Source organism: Bufo gargarizans, chromosome 11 (assembly GCF_014858855.1).
Source record: "Bufo gargarizans isolate SCDJY-AF-19 chromosome 11, ASM1485885v1, whole genome shotgun sequence".
Taxonomy (NCBI): domain Eukaryota; kingdom Metazoa; phylum Chordata; class Amphibia; order Anura; family Bufonidae; genus Bufo; species Bufo gargarizans.
In genome coordinates, this window is record NC_058090.1 from 75684004 (window position 1) to 75704187 (window position 20184).

The 20184-nt window shown below is 41.8% G+C and overlaps 1 protein-coding gene across 13 annotated transcripts in view; it reads right to left on the reverse strand.

Annotated features, from left to right (window-relative positions):
* GPHN (gephyrin) overlaps positions 1–20184 on the reverse strand; it is a 260432-nt gene that overhangs the window by 132283 nt on the left and 107965 nt on the right. For all 13 annotated transcript variants that reach the window (XM_044271635.1, XM_044271633.1, XM_044271629.1 and 10 more), the window contains exon 5: positions 677–771. In XM_044271635.1, the coding sequence (XP_044127570.1) occupies positions 677–771 (95 nt within the window). The remainder of the gene's footprint in view (positions 1–676; positions 772–20184) is intronic.

The window sequence follows — 20184 nt, forward strand, 5'->3', positions numbered from 1 at the left end:
TCGCCTGGTATAGGCTCCGGTGTCTGCAGCTCCCTCTGTTGTACTGGGCGGAGTTTTTGTATAGCCTGGGAGTCCCAGACTATGAGCTGTGCGCTGCGATTGGCCAGCGCTGCAGCAAGGGACAACCCTAATACAAAAACTCCGCCCATTACAAAAGAAGGAGCTGCAGACACCGGAGCCTATACCGGGCGAACGGAGCGGCGCCCAGACATACTAGTAAGTGCAGGGGGACCCCTGGGCGCCGCTCTGCCCACTGATATAGTTAGTTTTTACTTTTTAAACTAGTGAAAGGTCCTCTTTAAGTAGAGCAAGCTATCCTGGGACTGGTTGGCAAAACCAGCAAGAAGCTGACGAAAGCAGGAAGTTCTGCAGGTTTGCATCCTGCCAGTTTGAAGTAATGCTGAGAACTTCTTGCTGGCTTTGCTAACCAGTCTTATTCAGCACGCTGTTTTTTGACAGAATGATTTGTATTCAGTAAGCTCCCTCTAGTGGCCAACAAACTTTTGTCTACACAGGGGATTTGGGGGCTCTATCGCTCTAACTCCCAATATGATAAATTATTATAGATCTATGTAAAAAAAAAAGTTTAAGAAAGTAGAAATTAATTTTACAGTAATCGTGTGCAACACATAGACAAATGACAAACATCACAGCTGTGTAGGCGGTAGAGTTTTACCTAGAGAGCATTCCTAGGGGTGTAACATTGAGGGATCCCATGAGCATTGCCAAGGCCATTCCTGGGGCTTCCCGTTCTATTACTTCTTTCGTGGCCTATGGAGAGAAATAATTGACATTTATATTATTATTATGCCCCATTCAGTAGATAAATACTGGGAAACTTACCAATTTGATGCATTATATATTAAATTTACAATTTTTAAACTTTGTGGCATTGGGGCATTTAACAGGTTTTAAGCATCTTATTGCCACCCTAGGTAGGTGCTTCCTTTGCAAAGTCAACCAGGAAGCCAGCAGCTACCTGGGATTGAGTGCAACAGGTTCAGCTACACCAACAACTAGTGGTTGAGAGATAAAATGAGTCCACAGACTTCTATGGTTTCCATATCAGAGCTCCAAATAACTGGTAGGCCTTTGCATGAGGGTTGTATCTCTTTCAAACTCATCTGTGGCTCAAGAGGCTCCTGTTTTAGAATCATGTATTTGCAGATATTCCCACTTTTTCCATAAGTCCTTGACCATACCAATTAAAAAAAAAATTAAAATAATTTCCGTGATTAGAGAAACACGGCTGCTTTCTTCCATAAACAGTGCCATATATGTACATGGGTTGTGTAAGACTGAACACTTGAATTCCATATACAACCTGAGGACAAGTTTGGTGCTCTTTCTGGGAGAAACCTCTTTAAAAGCATAGTCCAGGATTAACCGTCACTTAGCAACACAATCCTTCGATTATCAATTTTAAAACAAGACTGTGACTCTAGCTCAACTGTAGCCTGAGATATTTCTGGTTAAAGAGGCCACCCCTTTCATTTGGTTCTTATCTCAATCAGGGTGGAGGACAAGAGGGTGCGGTGCGGGTCATGCTGACAGACTGCAGGGAGGATAGACAAAGATCCTCTCTCCCTGTGTAACTGCACATATCCCTGGGGGGAAGGGTGGGGGGATAAAATTGACTTTAGTGAATGGTATCAATCATAAGATGCCTTTATTGTCACTGTACAATACAATGCAATACAATGTACAATACAATGAAATGTTGTATTGTACATTGTACAATCCTCTGTATCCCTTTGTTACATAGAGTGAGAAGATGATCACTTGCCATCTAATCCCCCTCCGCACCTAATTAGGGCATTAACTGACACCAAGAGAAGTTTACCACCGTCCAGCTCACAGAGTCAAAGTCGCACCAAACATTTGCACCCCACACACAATCAATAAAGTTTAAATTTTACACAGTCCTTATCCTGTCCATAACCGATATATAGCGTAAAATATACACACTGCTTCTCTAGCAATACCCGTTACACGCTGCAGTAATAGTGATAACATCTATCCATGAAAAAGATATTTGGTAGTCAGAAAAGTCATATTCTTTCACTGACTGTCACCATAAACGATCGTTTTCAATTCGCTTTACAAAAGGCTCCTGCGTAGAGGGATAACACTAAAAAAGGTGGAGAGTGTTTTCCTGGCTTTGTGATTATTTGTTTCTCCATAAGGGCTCACTCCAGAACACCTATTCACACATGAGGCCTTTGCAGCATTTCATTTTAAAAATGACTGGAGTTAAAATAATAATAATGCAGCAAAACGCAAAAAATGAACAAACCACTGGTGTCAAATATGTTAAAATTACACTACCTTTTCACCCAGGTAAATAGGGGTGGTATTTTATTGGGGAAAAGTGGCAACCCTAGGTGTGCTGCATCTGTAACAACCCTTACTGTAAAAATGGTACATTATTCACAGGTCACAAAAAAACACAGTAAAAAACAAAAAACAAAACCAGAATTGCTGCCTTCTATTCATCTTCTCTACTAAAACAGAATAAAAAGCAATAAAAAAACGGTAGCAATGAAAAATAAAAATCATTTCCCAAAAGACAAGCCGTCACAAAGTTACACCGTTAGAAAGATAAAAATGTTCTGGGTCCTGGAATGCGACGACACAAAAACAAATAATTTTGTAAAAAAATAAAATAAAAAAAGTGTTTATGGTGAAAGGCGTAGAACATAAAAAACAATATAATTTGTGTCACCGTAATCATAATGACCCAGAGAATAAAGTTATTATGTCATTTATACATATAACGGCTGTTAGCCCCGTGCTGTGCTCCTATTCCTTTGCAGTGTATGTAAGGAGATAATAAATTGGCCTTTATAGAACTGGTGAGTGCTTCCTTCAATTTTGTACTACTTGTTTGCTACCTTTTACCCCTGAGCACCTCTGATATTGAATGCATTGGCCCGAGAATAGTGCAGACCACTATTCTTTTTGTGGAAATTGCTATATTATCCTCCCCTAAAAAAAAAAAAAAGTTATTTAATACATTATATGTTCCCCAAAATGGCTCCTATAAAAATTACAATGCGTCCCTCGAGATTTCACATGCAAAGCAGCCCCTTTAAGGAAGGGGGAGGAACTGTTACATGCTAAGGGAATTTTAATCTAAGACATAAAAGACATAGCCGTATAAGGGCTTGTTTTTTGCGGGCCAAGTTGTACTTTCTAATGACACAATTTAATAATGCATAAGCTGTAGTGTGCAGCTGCAAAAAAAATTCAAATGAGATGTCATTGGAAAAAAAAATAAAAAACTTAATTCTGGCACAGCTTTATGGGTTTTATTTTTACTGTGTTGCCTTTATTTTATTTTTACTGACCCGTTGCCTTCATTCTCCAGGTTAGTATGATTACAACGATACATCTGTATAGTTATTCTTGCGTTTTAATACAGAAAAAAACAAAAACCTTGAAAAAAAAAATTTTTTTTTCATCTCCATATTCTGACCCCTATAACTTTTTGGTGCTTATTTTCATTGATACCCCTTTGGAGTGTGTATGACTTTTTGATAACTTTTATTACATTTTTTGTGAAAGGTGAAGCGACCCAAAAAAGGCAAAATCGGCCATTTTGACTTTGTTTTCCATTTCGCAGTTTGCCGTATGGGATAAATATTTTTATATTTTAATAGTATGGCTGTTTTCACATGTGGCAATGCGCACTACGTTAATTTTTATATTGTTTATTTTGGGGTGATTTGATTTTTAATATTTTTCACATTTTTCATTTTTTACTTTTTAATAGCTCCTCTAGGGAACTTGAACAAGCAATCACTAGATTGCTTCTCTCATAGACCCTAATGGATTAGCATTGCAGACGAGCGAGTATTCCGCGCGGGTGCAATGCGTGATGCGAACGCATTGTGCCCGCACTGAATCCGGACCCATTCATTTCTATAGGGCTGTGTATATGAGCGTTATTTTTCAGGCATTGCGTGAAAATCGCAGCATGTTCTATATTCAGCTATTTTCACGCAACGCTGACCCCATGGATGTGAATGGGGCTGCGTTTTTCACGGATGGTTGCTAAGGCCTCTTTCACACTTGCGTTGTCCGGATCCGGAAATACGCAAGTGTACTGAAAGCATTTGAAGACGGATCCGTCTTCAAAATGCTTTCAGTGTTACTATGGCAGCCAGGACGCTATTAAAGTCCTGGTTGCCATAGTAGGAGCGGGGCGCGGTATACTTAGTCCGCGCGGCTCCCGGGGCGCTCCAGAGTGACGTCAGAGCGCCCCATGCGCATGGATGACGTGCCATGCGATCACATGATCCATGCGCGTGGGGCGCCCTGACGTCACTCTGGAGCGCCCCGGGAGCCGCACGGACGTTAAGTATACTGCTCCCCCGCTCCCCGCTACACTTTACCATGGCTGCCAGGACTTTAGCGTCCCGGCAGCCATGGTAACCATTGAGAAAAAGCTAAACGTCGAATCCGGCAATGCGCCGAAACGACGTTTAGCTTAAGGCCGGATCCGGATCAATGCCTTTCAAAGGGCATTAATTCCGGATCCGGCCTTGGGGCAAGTCTTCAGGATTTTTGGCCGGAGCAAAAAGCGCAGCATGCTGCGGTATTTTCTCCGGCCAAAAAACTTTCCGTTCCGGAACTGAAGACATCCTGAACGGATTTTTCTCCATTCAGAATGCATTAGGATAATCCTGATCAGTATTCTTCCGGCATAGAGCCCCGACGACGGAACTCTATGCCGGAAGACAAGAACGCAAGCGTGAAAGAGCCCTAAGAGATGTTGTTTGTAAACCTTCCGTTTTTTAGCACGCGCGTGCATGCAAAACGCATTAAATCGCATTGCACCGGCGCAAAAAAAATACTGAACTTAACGCGATCACATACAAAACTGAATGAACTTGCTTGTGAAATCACGCATTTTTCACTAAATGCATCCGCAACTATTCCGCTCACGCTCGTCTGCAAGGGGCCTTATGCTATGTTCCTATGGAGCCACGTCACAGGTAGGTTCTCCATAGAAACATATCTGTGGTCGTTTTGGATCATTCAGGAGGACGAGCCTGCTGCATACACTATCTGCCTTCCCAAACCCCGCCAGGGCGAGCTGTGCACACCCGGGAACACGCGCTTCCAAGTTTTTGAGCTCCCATATGCCATCGTCAAATCCAAAGGGCGTTACCCTGGCAGTTCCCTGATATTCACCCTTTAACCCATATACAAGGATATGGACTTCGCTGCTGGCTACTACTTCCCAGAGTAGTCTCTGTATGATTGACACCAAGAGGCAGTCAAAATCGTGGTCAGGGACAGGCTGAGGTCAGGGCATGCAAAAGGGGAACAGGTCCAAGGTCACGGTAGATAGCTTAGGATCTATACGGAGGTCTGGCACAGGTCAGGTCAGGCAACGGAAGGTCAGGCAACGGAAGGTCAGAGTACAGTAAACAGGCAGAAAGTCAGTACACGGGCAGACAGAATACAGCACAGCTGTACAGGAACTTAGTAAGCTTAGGAACATATGGCTCAGGTACCCTTGCGGGCCAGCAGTGGCTTGCAGCTGCCGCTGTAACAGATTGAATGGCAGCTGATAGTAGTATAATGACCATGACTTAAAACATGTATTAAAAGGAAGGGGGTGGGGTGTTAATAAAGGGGCCTTAGGCCTAGTTCACACAAACGTTTTTTTTGCGGGTGTACGGGCCGTTTTTTTGTGTTCCGTATACGGTCCGTATACGGAACCATTCATTTCAATGGTTCCGCAAAAAAAACGGAATGTGTTCCGTATGCCTTCCGTTTCCGTTTTTCCGTTTTTCCGTTCCGTTGAAAGATAGAGCTTGTCCTATATTTGGCCGTAAATCACGGGTCGTGGCTCCATTCAAGTCAATGGATCCGCAAAAAAAACGGAACACATACGGAAATGCATCCGTATGTCTTCCGTTTCCGTTCCGTTTTTTCTGAACCATCTATTGAAAATGTTATGGCCAGCCCAATTTTTCCTATGTAATTACTGTAAACTGTACATGGCATACGGAAAAACGGAACGGAACAACGGAACGGAAACGGAAACACAACGGAACTCAAAAACGGAACAACGGATCCGTGAAAAACGGACCGCAAAAAACTATAAAAGCCATACGTTCGTGTGAACTAGGCCTTAGTCTGTAACATAGATACATAATGGATCCTCTACTGAATTCACGCAGAAAAGTAGTCAACAGAAAATAATTTGAACACTTTTCTTTTACATATTTGGTAGTCATTTCTTTCTTAACGTATTTTTATGTCATTATTCTGTATAATGGAGGCAGGAGCAGCAGTTACCTCAATCATCAGAAGGAAAAGATTACAATGAAAGGTAATACGTATAATATAAAGTCTGGGCAGATAACACTGGGTCACACTTCTGGCCAGGCGATTTTGCCTAAAATGACAATATCAATGTATTTATTTGCTTTTTTTTTTCTGCTCTCCGACAGTCCCTTAGAGAATGAATGGGGCGGTAGTGAGCACACTTTACCTGCTGCTCCTCTGGATAAGAACGCTCACCAATGAGATAATTATCCCAAATCCTTTGGATAGGGGTGGTCACTTTAACCCCTAATGCAGCTAAGGCACTATTTTGGCGCTAAGGTCGCAGGGATTTTTTTCACTTTAACTTTCCGTTTTATTTTCCATGGAACGGATAAGGGATTGTTTTTTGCAGAATGGACTGTATTTTTCAATGGCATCATTTTGGGGTACATACTGCACAACCAGTGGCGTAGGGATCGCCATAGCAATGGCTATGGGGCCCGGGCTGCTGGCTGAGGATTTAGAAAAATAATAATTCAAGTGGCAGTGCGAGTGGCATAATTTATTTTAGCTATGGGGCCCCGTCATTTCTAGCTACGCTCCTGTGCACAACAATAACATTTTTGGGGAAAAAAGGCAGCTTGCTGTTGCACTTTATATCATTCATCATGCGACATAACTAGTATACGATTAAAGCAATACCAAACGTGTGTATGTATATATATATATATTATTTTTATTTATTTTTTTACTACTTTTTCACAATAATGAAACGTCTCAATCAAAATAAATAAATAAATGAATAAAATAAAGTTCATCATGCTCGTGATTAGTGATAGGGAAAGAGCTCCAGCAGAAAGGACACACTTAGGCTACTTTCACACTTGCGGCAGAGGATTCCGAAAAGCAGTTCTGTCGCCGGAACTGCCTGCCGGATCCATCAAAACGCATGCAAACTGATGGCATTTGTCAGACGGATCAGGATCCTGATCCGTAGGACAAATGCATTGAAATGCTGGATCCGTCTCTCCGGTGTCATCCGGAAAAACGTATCCGGCATTTTTTTTTCTTTACTATTTTTTTGCGGTCAGACCGCAATGCAGGATCAGTTTTGCAGGAACACTCGGGGCCGGATCCAGCATTAATGCATGTCAATGGGAAAAAATTCCAAATCCGGAATTCCGGCAAGTGTTCTGGAATTTTGGAGATAAAACCGTAGCATGCTGCGGTATAATCTCCGTCCTGAAAAGTCAAAAAGACTGAACTGAAGACATCCTGATGCATCATGAACGTGCGAGATACAGGGCTGATTTTATCTTTAGTAAACAAGACATTGTCATGGAATATAAAATGTCTGATTCTCATTTTCTAAAAAAGGTATTTTTGGAATATGTTTTTAATTCACAAAAAAAGATAAAATACTCTGTATGTCACTCACCAAGGAGAATGTGCACAAATCCACACCAGAACTGGATTAGTGAAGATACATCATTGCGTGCACATCACATACTACCGCCACCATACAGCTTTCGTATATTTCACAGAACTATATACATAGATCTATCCTCATCAGCATGTTTAAAAATGGATTAACAGTAAAATGAGCAGATGTACCATGAAAAGGGAACGTCTTATCCGTGCGTCTGAGACGGATCAAAGGAAAGCAACTGTCACTATGCTTGGAATACGAGAAAAGTTCGAAGGCAGAACCATAAATGTGATGATACATTTTATTTTCAAGCGCGCACATCATTACTGTACACGGCATCTCGAGGTCACATTAGGATACGGTAACAGCAACATAATATACAGTAAATGGGAAAGAAGCATCTAATGGCATACAAGAGCAGAGTAGCACGTAGACCCATCAGTGTCCTCTAGAGCTTGCCTGTGGAGGGAACATTAACCCCTTAGGGACCAAGCTATTTAACTTTTTTTTTTTTTGTGTGTTCTCGTTTTCACTCCCTGCATTCCCAGCGCCATAACGTTTTTACTTTTCCATTCACAGAGACATAGGAGGGCCTGTTTCTTGCAGTTGCATTTTCCAAAGGCACCATCTTATTTTGCATGGGATGTAGTAGGAAGCTGGGGGTGGAATAGGGAAAAAAATTCCACAATAGTTTTATGGGTTTCGTTTTTATGGTGATCTCTTGTATTGTGTTTTAATACATAAAAAATAGGAAAACTTTGAAAAAAATTATTTTGCCTTTGCACCACAACTTTTTAATATATATTATGTCTATGGAGCTGTACAAAGCTAAATTTTTGCAGGCCGATCTGTAATTGACACGATTGTGCCGTGTGTTTAGCTTTCTGATCACTTTTTATTCCATTATTTTGGAAGGTGAAGCAACAAAAAAACTGTCAATCAACCATTTAGATTTTTTTTCCCCAATACGGCATTCACAATATGAGAGAAATACATTTATATTTTAATAGTTTCTGGGATACACTGATGCCTTTGATCTTTCTTTTTTATTGTTTATTTTTTATATGGGAAGGGGGGTGATTTGAATTTTTATATATTTTTTCACTTTTTTAAATTCATCTTTTTTAAATTCATCTGATCGCTTCTCCCATACACTGCAATGAATAACTATGGCAGTCTATGGGAGACTTGCTGTGTTCCTATGGCAACGATCCTTGGGGCCCAAGGCTGCCACAACAACCCAACTCCTTCGCTTGGGCCTCAGGAGCACAGCGCTTCCAGGATTTCACCGTCCATGTGCCGTGGCCACATCCGGGCAGAAGCCTGGCGGCTATGACACCCTCTGAACTTCTGAGCAGGGACCATGTTAAAACCCTGGACTTCCACCTTAAGAAGTTAAAGAGGATCAACTTAAGTAATACTTATACTTAATCCCTTTAAGGCTGGGGCTTCTTTAACTGCCACACACATTATGATATCTCAATGCTTTGCAAATTGACGCAACCTGTCAGTTGGGTGTCTTGCAACCTTCTCTTCATGGCATCTCGCAGGTCACAACACATCCCCGTTCACTTTCATTACTTGAGAGACAGGCTGTGCCATGGAAAAAGCAGCTCCCTCCTTAGATCCACTAATCGCCATCGGGTTATATCAAACTTTACTGAAATTTTACATTTAGAAAGTAAGGCCTCTTTCAGACGAGCGTGTCCAGTGTGGAAAACACTATGTGTGGCAGCGTGATTTCCCGTTATGGACACTGCTCATTTCACAGAATCACATGGCATCATATTGATTTATAATCCTGTGCGTCTCTGCCGGACCGTGCAAGTACTGAATTATATTGACATAATGCTGTAGAAGTGAGATAATGCAGAGACAGACAGCATTAGAAATCATTATAATGCTGTGCTCCGCCTTTCCCTCAATTTATTTATTTATTATTATTTTTTGATTTATTTAAATTTTATCTTCTATTTACTGGCTAACATAGTGCAAAGATATTTTTTAATTTTCCACTTGTCTGAAATAGGCCTAAAATGAAGTGATACAGACTATGATGATATTAGCCAAATAGGTATGTTGATCCCGTCATTGAAGTCCCCTTGGGCCCAAAATAGTCCAATACTACAATAATTAAGTCACCTCGGGCCAAAAATAATAATCTTGGGCCCAATAATAATACAATAATATTGATGGTAGTTAATTTATTCAGCATAAAGCCAGGGTAGCTAATTGTTTTCATTTTGGAAAAACACATATCCAAGACTTTGACCATAATCTTCACATCAACAGTAAGAAAGAGATAGGTCTATAATGGAGTCAGGTATCACAGGGTCTGTATTGTGTTTGGGTAAGAACGGAATCACAGCCTTCCTCAAAGAATCTGGTAAACCTTGACCATCACTTGCTGATATAAAAACCTCTGAGAGAGACAGTACTAAGACCTCACCTATCTGCTCCTAGATCATGGCCAGAAGGCCATCAAGTCCCAGGACTTTCATGTTGGCTAGAGATGTCACAGGCTCCTGTATCTCCTCCAATCCAAGGTTCCACTTTTTTGCAAGAGCCTAGAGACCCTCCATATCTAAGGTGACATTCGTAGTATAGATGCCAACATTTAAAGTAGTAGTGCAAAATGAAAAGTCAAGCAAAGAATAGAGGAGTTAATAAATAGGCAAGCACAGAAGAAAATGAGGACAACTAATGAATTTCAAGTCATGGGGAACAGATATCAGTGATGTCCAAGTGTTAAAAGGTTAAAAATAAAACATTTAGAAAATAAGGAATAGGAATTCCAAAGCGAAACTAGTTAGTTAAACTGGCACAAAACCAACCGTGAGCAGGTATGATGATGTCATCACCAATAGTTATGATGTCAACACAGTTGAGAAGAAACTTGTACGGAGAACCAGACAGTAAGTAGGAATGCAGAAGTGGTCACATATTGTTACATTATTTGGGTACAACCCGGGTTAAAACTGTTAAACTGGCACAATACCACACGTGAGCAGGTATGATGATGTCATCACCAATATTTATGATGTCAACACAGTTGAGAAGAAACTTGTACGGAGATCCAGACAGTAAGTAAGAATGCTAAAGTGGTCACATTTTGTTACATTATTTGGGTAAAACCCAGGTTAAAACAGTTAAACTGGCACAATACCATATGCAAGCAGGTATGATGATGTCATCAAATTTGAGAAGAAACTTGTATGAAGAACCAAGAATGCTGAAGCGACCACATTCTGTTACATTATTTGGGTAAAACCAGGAGTAGCTGAGCTGAGCTGCGATGCAATTTAAAACTTGGTTGGGAAGAAAAAAAATAAAAATTATGCATTCTGATCAATACTTTGCCCTTGAGTAAAATGACACTTTAAAAATGTCAATAATGAAAATTCCAGAAATTCTTCAAACCAGAGAGTGCACCTCCATTAACAATAAATCAGAGCTGGGACGAGCGTCCTCAAACGCATCGGAAATAAAATAAACATCCAGAGACCACATTATTTTGATATATATGAAGTCTCTGGTGGAGGACCATGAACATCTGCAAGGCTGAAATAGCTCATCCACTTGGTCATTATTTACAGCACTTACCACAGGTAAAGTGAAGAGAAAAATGCAATTTTATGGTTCTGGTGGAAATATTAGTATGAAGCAAAAATCAAAACAGAATACCAGGCAATTTACATATAATACAGCTTGCATACTGTACACTTCTGCTTGAGCCATGGCACATGTCGTCATTAGTCTGTAGACTATAGTACTCCTATATTTCATGTTTATTTCCTAGAGGTTGGGGGATATTTATGGTGCACCAGTGTGCTATATATCATGAACCGTACTTGTGTATCCCAAGAGTACACCCAACCGGTAGTCAACCTACCACATTTTGTGGCTCATTGACTCCATCCAAAGGCTACATATTAAGCTGGTCATACTAATTAGATAAATGTTGGCCAATATCAATTTCAGCAGAGACCGTTGACCATGTAATCTTTATGGGGCCTCTAGACTCTTCTCCAATGGCTGAGCATGTTTGTGTATGGAGGGTGCACTAGACATAGCTGTTGGCCTAATAAGTGTTACTCTTGTCAACTTATGTCTCCTGTTGACTGTCCATGGGAACCCATCTCTCTACTGCCCCCTCCATTATAGTTTGCGTGAGATCAGAAACTCAAGTGTCCTCTACTGAATTTATATCTCCTATTCACTAATGACCATGATAGTACCTGTAAGGTCACCTCTCTGCTTGGGACACAAGGCCACCAGGCTCAGTTTATGAATATGGACAGCAGTGCACACTCATGGGTCAGGTATTATACAGTAATCAGACTGAAGAAGGTTGCAATAGGCCTCACATTGAGGACTAGAGGGTTTCCAGGTGCCTACCACTGGTATCCATAGTAGACAGCCACTGTATTTTAAAGTATTTGCTTTGGTCATTCACCAACAATTCATCTTTCAAAATCCTTGCTGTCTTGTTGTACCTCTGCTCTTCTTATTTCCCATCTTGGTACAGGTCATTATTGTACTGGGCTTGATCGTGAAATGGCAGATGATTGGCTGATGTTGGTGTTGACCAAGTTGTTGATGCACAAGCTGTCCATTTTACAGTTCACCTTTAGCTTGTCTGAGACACATAGCATTCAACAAATAATAACATCCAGTTAGGATCCCGTTAAATCTATTAAACTCCCACGCGTCTTCTAATTCTATTGACCACTGGTCATCACTGTGGTCTCCTTCATTGATAATCCTTAACCCTATAGTCTGAATTTCTAGAAAGCTATCCAAGACTCTCATACCTAAACACAACTAAACTTACGTAGAACATGAGTGATTACTTTATGCACAAACGGGTTGGCCCATGAACACCAATTATCGCCGATGTATGATGGCTGGCAGTACAACCACTAGGAACCCCACCGATCATTAGAGTCCCTCATGTGAATAGAGCACATGGGTGACCACCACTCCATTCATTTCAATGGAATTGCCAAGTACATCAAAATCCCACGGAAGTGAACAAAACATTAATAGCGCATGCACACCACCGCTGCCACTCACTTAGAGGGGGTCCCAGAGATTAGGCCCTCAGTCATTATTCATTTATCACTTATCCGGTGTACAAGTGATTCCTCAAGATACGATGGCCTCAGGATACAATATTTTTCTGACCTATCGTAAGTTGAAACTAGACTCAACATACAATGGCTCAGACTCAGATCCAAACAATCAAGGCCACTTGTCTGGAAAAATAGTTGTATTAGTTACTAATTAGCAGCTATTGCTGACTGTTCTCTGTAAGGACTTGTTTTATCCGTTTTAGTTATTGGCTTATTGTTCTTAAATCTCCATTTTCTCTTATTTTGGATGACATTTGGGGGCTTTTAAACCAATTACTCCACTTACAATGGTTTCAACATACGATGGTCGTCCTGGAACCAATTAATATTGTAACTTGAGGGACCACTGTACATGCCAACCTTTTAATGCTGAATAACAGACATGAAAAAATATTTCACAAAAACATATCCAGAAAATCATCTATCCAATGCAATGTCATAGTCACAAATGTTTGGAAAGCCAGGGGAAGGGGGACACACAGACAAGAAAATGTGCACAAACAAGGGGGGGGGGCTCCTTTTACCTGGAAACTGTGAGCCCCAAATACTGAAATTTAAAGGGATATTATGACTTTGGCAAATAAATGTTATTCAGTGCTTAATGAAAAATTAAAACAATTCTCAATATACGTTCTGTATCAATTCTTTGCAGGTTGCTTGCCTTCATTAAATTTCCATTGGATAAAAATATTTTCTGTCACATGATGGGCATTTATTTGCTGAAACGGGAATGTCCATTTAAGTAGAATATGAGACGGGAGATTAATAAAAATTAGGGTAAAGGAAAACTGGAGGCATTTCCAAACAATTGCAAATCGGACATTTAAAGGGGTATCCCAATACAAAGACATACTTTGCCATGGCCATTGAATGGCTTAGAAAAATAAAAGAGCTTAAACGCAGCTTGGTCCCTAATGGTGAGTTTAAGTTTGTTTGTTTGTTTTTTTCTTTTACCATTTGATGGCCATGGCAAAGTTATAACTATTTAAAGGGCATCTGTGAGCAGATTTGTACCTATGACACTGGCTGACCTGTTGCATGTGCGCTTGGCAGCTGACAGCATCTGTGTTGGTCCCATGTTCCTATGTGCCCGCATTACTGAGAAAAATGATGTAATAATACATGCAAATGAGCCTCTAGGAGCAACGGGGACGTTACCATTACACCTAGATGTTCTGCAACTGACGCTCCCTCTGCACTTTGATTGACAGGGGCAAGCAATGAAAATGTCATCAGATCTGGCCCTGTCAATCAAAGTGCAGAGGGCATGTCATCTGCAGAGTGCGCCGAGCTTCTAAGTGTAATGGCAACGCCCCCATTGCTCCTACAAGCTCATTTGCATATAATAAAACCTAATTTTTCTCAGCCATACAGGCACATATGAACATGGGACCAACACAGATGCCTTCAGCTGCCAAGTCCACATGTAACTGGTCAGCCCGTGTCATAGGTGCAAACCTGCTGACAGATGCTCTTTAAGAAATGAAAGCTGCAACCTTTCAATTGCAAAAGTTTTGATAAATCTCCCCCTGTTAGATTTCTACTAAGCAGTCACGTCAGAGAATTTGGACTCCATTCTGCGTATGGCTATGTTCACATCTGCACTGTGAGTCAAGGTTTACATCACTTTTGACACTAAGGCCTTATGCACATGACCGTATTCTGTTTCCTTGTCCGTTTCCTTTTTTTTTTGCTGATAGGATGAGGACTCATTCATTTCAATGGGTCCGCAAAAAATGCGGACAGCCCACCATGAGTTGTCCGCATCAGTATGTCCGTTCCGTAGCCCCGCAAAAAAAATAGTGCATGTCCTATTTTTTTTCTAGTTTGCGGACAAGGATAGGCATTATTACAATGGATCCGCAAAAAAACTGATGCCATAGAGACGTCATACATTAGTTTTTTTTGCGGACCGCAAAACACATACGGTCGTGTGCATGAGGCCTAACACTAATGAAGCATGCAGTATTATTCTTGCTACTGAAATGACAAAGCTCAATAAACCCTTACAGACCCCCTCCTCCCCAATATAAGCTAACAATGGATTTCGTACTGAATTATGGAAGCCTGTGTGTATGGCGGCCTACAGATATGTATGGCGCATGCGCCGGAAGCTGTAATGGAGCATATGCCGAGGTCTAAGTTACACACACAAACTCCCAAATTTACATAAAAACAGATGCTGATGTCTAATAACAGTAGTCACTATAGAGTTCCTTCATGTTTAGACAAGATAACAAAAAAAAGAGCCCACGAACATTTGCTAAGGTTTAATTGCCTGTGACTTGCATCACGTCATTCATCTTGCCTACAAGTGTTTATACATATATGTGTAATTAGGTATAATTATACGACTCAGCGCAGACATTTGTATTAACAATCTGGCACATTTCAAGCTGGAAAGCGACTCTCACGGATGGCTTAGCCATCCATATCTTATTTTCACATGTACCCTTACCCATGTTCATGTAATCTCGGGCTATGTACACACTGGTAACGATCGCTGCATTTCTAAAATACGGAACAGATGTCCTACAGGTGAACCTAATGTGACCTTCTCTAAACTTTTGAATGCACATGCCCAACTGTTTAATGTTGCAGTACTTTTTGCACAACTTGCTGTTCTCTAACAAGGTGCTTAACAGCAAAGTTCACAACAGGTGTTTGATCCATGAATCCCCCTAGAAATTTCCTGGTTCAATTAGAATTGGTATTTAAAGAGTCCTCCTCATCATGCTGTTTACATTTTGACATCATGAGACCAAGACAACACCTAACAATTGATCAACAGTACCTCGCCATTGCGAGTCTTCAAGCAGGATGTTCTCAGTTGGAAGTTGCCACTGACCTTAGAGTGTCACAAAGTGTCATCAGCATGATGGAACAAAGATACATAGAGACTGGAAGAGTCATAAAAAGGCAGAGAAGTGGACGTTCTTTGGCTACATCCCATAGTGATGACCGCTTCATTGTGAACAATGCCCTGCAGAACCGAATAATGAATGCCACACAACTCCAGGCAGATTTAAGGGAGGTGAGAAGCACCCAAGTGTCATGTCAGACCATTCAAAACCATTTACATCAAAGTGGTCTGCATGCTAGATGACCTGCAAGGATACCTGATCACATAGGCTGGCATGGGCCAGGGAGCATCTACGTTGGACGAGGGACCACTGGGCCTCAGTGCTGTTCACTGATGAAAGTTGATTCACGCTGAGCAGAAATGATGGCCACCAACGATGTTGCAGACATCAAGGAGAGCACTATGCATCAGCCACTGTTGTCACCAAACGAGCCTTTGGTGTTTTTTAGACAGTGACATTTTTTGTGGGGGTATACCCACCACTGTTGCTGGCTTTGTTTCAATAAATTGTTTGAGATGAGGAAATCACTATTGCTGCTTCTACTTAAATGCCCAACTTTCATGATATAATATCATTGTACCGTGAACTTTTTAAATTTTTCATAAATTTCACCATAAAGCCAAATATCCCAAACTTTTTGTGAGTGGTGTAGTCTATAGATGGAAGTCTCTCATTTAGGAGAGGAGACACGCCCTCAAATAGTAACACTCACCTGGACCTTCACTGCAGACTGATCACAATTCACTTAAACTTCTAGTAGGAATAAAAGAGTAATATAGAGCGATAAGGACAAATGCTCCACCACATGGGGAATGCAAGTAGTCACTAAAACGGACATGTCTGGAGAGGGGACAGGTCCCTTTTTAAAGGCTTTGAATACCTTTGACATAAAATAACGATTATGTATATATAAATGCAAATTAGCGCCCTTTCCAAAAGAAAAAAAGCTGTGCCACCTTCCAGCAGGTGGAGCTAGAGGTGCAGCTTTCTTTAGGAAATAGAGCTAATTTGCATACCAATCGTCAGTCATTCGTTTTCATACTCCCTGATATTCCATTTGTAACCTGCTCATATATTTAATATTTTTTTTATGAGGATGTGTCCCTTCCACTGATACATGCTGGATGTGAGGTCTGTGTATCCAGGATGCTGCTGCCTTCATTAGCTCTCATGTTTCATTAGCTTCAGATTTCCTCTTCTACAGCTCATGAGGGGTCTCATACAGCTGATTGGCGGGGGTCAGGGTCAAGCTGGATATTGTCCCCAAACCACCAGGAAGAGTACCTGTTCGATCAGCTCTTTAAGTACTTGGTGGTGTCCTTAATTGCCTCAGCAAATGCCTTATTTTGCCAAAAATCTGCCTGAATTGCAGGTGGTATATGTCAAGATGGTGGACATGTTGAGAAAAGAAGGCATGCTTGCCACATACAAATCCTGATCCTCCTGTCTTGACTGATGCCCCAAAGAAAAAGGAAGATCTCCGCCAGTCCTGCAGCAGTCACATGCCATTAAAGGGGTTGTTTCATCTCAGACATGGGGGGCACATCGCTAGGATATGCCCCCAAAGTCTGATAGATGCTGATCCCGGTCTTTAGAACTGAGCCCGCAAAGTGAAGAAAGGTGCATGAGCGGCCGTAATCCATTCATTCCTCCTATTTTTGATTAAATCAGACATCAGCGGAGGAAATAAGAACACCTCCAGGTATAGGAGGAGCCAAACTGTCAGGTACTCCTGGTGGTTTGTAGGGCAATACCAGCAGATCACATCCTTTTAAAAGGGTTCTCCAGGATTTACATATTGATGACCTATCCTCAGGATATGAGATCAGCGGGTGTCCGACTCCCACCAATCAGATGTTTGAGGAAGCGGCGGCACAGCGTTGTACCCTATATAGCGGCTGTGCTTGGTATTGCAGCTTAGCCCCATTCACTTGATTAGGACTGAGCTGCGCCTAGGTCACGTGACCGATGAACGTGATGTCACATAGCCTAGGAAGAGACCTAAGTGCTCATGGGGCACCGCAACATCTTCGTGCAGCTGATCGGCGGGGGTCCCGGGAGTCAGACTCCTATCCATCTCATATTGATAACCTATCAATATGCAAATGCCAGGAAAACAACTTTTTATGAAGACAGATATATCACTGAGTTCAAATACAGTAAGCTCCCCCTAGTGGTGGCTTAAGGTGGGCAGAATTTTAACAATGCCATTCATATCTATGCAGGGGATTTGGAGATTTATTGCAGAAAAACTGGGTTTCGAATGTTATTAACTTATTTTCTAAGAAAAAAATGGTGTTCCAAGTCTAAGTAGTATATGGATTTTCCTAATATAGAACCTGCAATTGGCAAAACATGTGTAGATATGCTCTACATAGCGTCTGATTTACTATTAAAAATGTCTATTTTTTGCGCAGTTTGTGTAAAAAATCTGGCATACATGCTGTGCACTGCATTTTTGAACCCCCCCATGCCCGTGCCCAAATAGCAGGCGATGCTAGGGAGGCTCATCCCCATTGTGGCCTGCTATTGGCTGTTCCCCCCACCCCTGTTGCCAGATGTTTTGATCAGGGCAACGGGAAGATGCAGTGCCGGCGGTGCAGGGATCCGGAATGAGGGGCCCGGGCATTGGGGTGTCATTATAGGGGTTCAAAAATGCACTTTTCTAACCATTTTACACCTCGTTGGACAAAGGGGTGTGTCTTCACGGGAAAGGGGTGTGGCTTAAAGGTGTCCCATGCGCCAAATATAATAAAATCTCTCAACATCGATTGATAGATGCGGATATTACATTCTTCACATAATAAGCCCTCAAAGTGCAATATACTAAAAAGTAACCCGTGTCTGGCTGCCACATCCACATCACACACTGAAAATGAAATTTGCAATTTTGTGCAGCGAAAATGATGAAAATAATACAGAACAGTAGAAAAACTGCACTCTGGTACCAAGAGGGTTAAATCCACTTTGGCTACTGAAAGCGTGCCTCGCCTGGTATCCTGCGTGCTCATATTTAATAGCATTTGGACGCTGCGGATCCAAAGGCTCACTTTTCCCCTTATCTGGAATTTCTTTCTATCCCTTCGCACTTTGATGGGATCTGTGTTTTGATCGTCATATCTCTTCGGGGGTAGAAAACCGTCAGTGTGTGACATTTAGAAAGCAGAGATGCGAATTTCAGTCCCCGGCGCGCCAGCTTGTCGTACGTGGCGAGGTACAGGAGATGCTACACTGAGTTTGTGATGCTAAACAGGGACAACAGTAATTAAACAGTCATATGGCATGATAGCCTTTACTACAAACCATCGTGCGGCACGGCCATATGTGGATTCTGTTAAAAGCCAAACTCTTGTGCAATCTGTCAGCCCACACTGAAGTCACACATTCACTGACTTGTTGTTTGCAATCTCAAAATAACACAAGCTCCTTTCAACTCTAGTGATAAGGATGAGCAAGTGGCGAGGAGGGCGAATTCCAAGATGATGCGAGGAGCGAAAGCTAGGAGTAGATGTTTGAACACTTAAAGGGTATGTTCACAATTTTTACCCAACTAAAATGATAAATAAAAACAACTCTGCAAATCGTAAAAAAAAACGTATACTACCGTTTTGTGTATGCAGCACCTAGGTGGAGCAATGTATTTCCATGGTTACAGACTAGGAACAATCCTTGGGTAGTTGGATCCTGCAGTCACGTGCGACACTGTGTCCACTATTTAGCAAGAAGTGGGGGCAGAGGGAGCGGACTAACACATGACAAAGGTGAAAGGTCAATAATCGCTCTGCTAAAGGTCGAGACCCCCAACGTGGTACTTGATCTGTCGTCCACGATGCAGTAGTCATTCTCCAGATCATGAGACTTTGAGGTGACGGACTAACACGTAACAAAGGTGAAAGGTCAATAATCACTCTGATATAGGTCAGCACCCCCCAACATGGTACTTGAACTGGCGTCCACGATGTAGGAGTCATTCTCCAGATCATGAACTGGCGTCCACGATGTAGGAGTCATTCTCCAGATCATGAACTGGCGTCCACGATGTAGGAGTCATTCTCCAGATCATGAACTGGCGTCCTTGATGTAGGAGTCATTCTCCAGATCATGAACTGGCGTCCACGATGTAGGAGTCATTCTCCAGATCATGAACTGGCGTCCACAATGTAGGAGTCATTCTCCAGATCATGAACTGGCGTCCACGATGTAGGAGTCATTCTCCAGATCATGAACTGGCGTCCACAATGTAGGAGTCATTCTCCAGATCATGAACTGGCGTCCACAATGTAGGAGTCATTCTCCAGATCATGAACTGGCGTCCACGATGTAGGAGTCATTCTCCAGATCATGAACTGGCGTCCACGATGTAGGAGTCATTCTCCAGATCATGAACTGGCGTCCACGATGTAGGAGTCATTCTCCAGATCATGAGAATCTCAGCAGCTGTATATAGTAGTGCCCATCCTCTGTATAAATA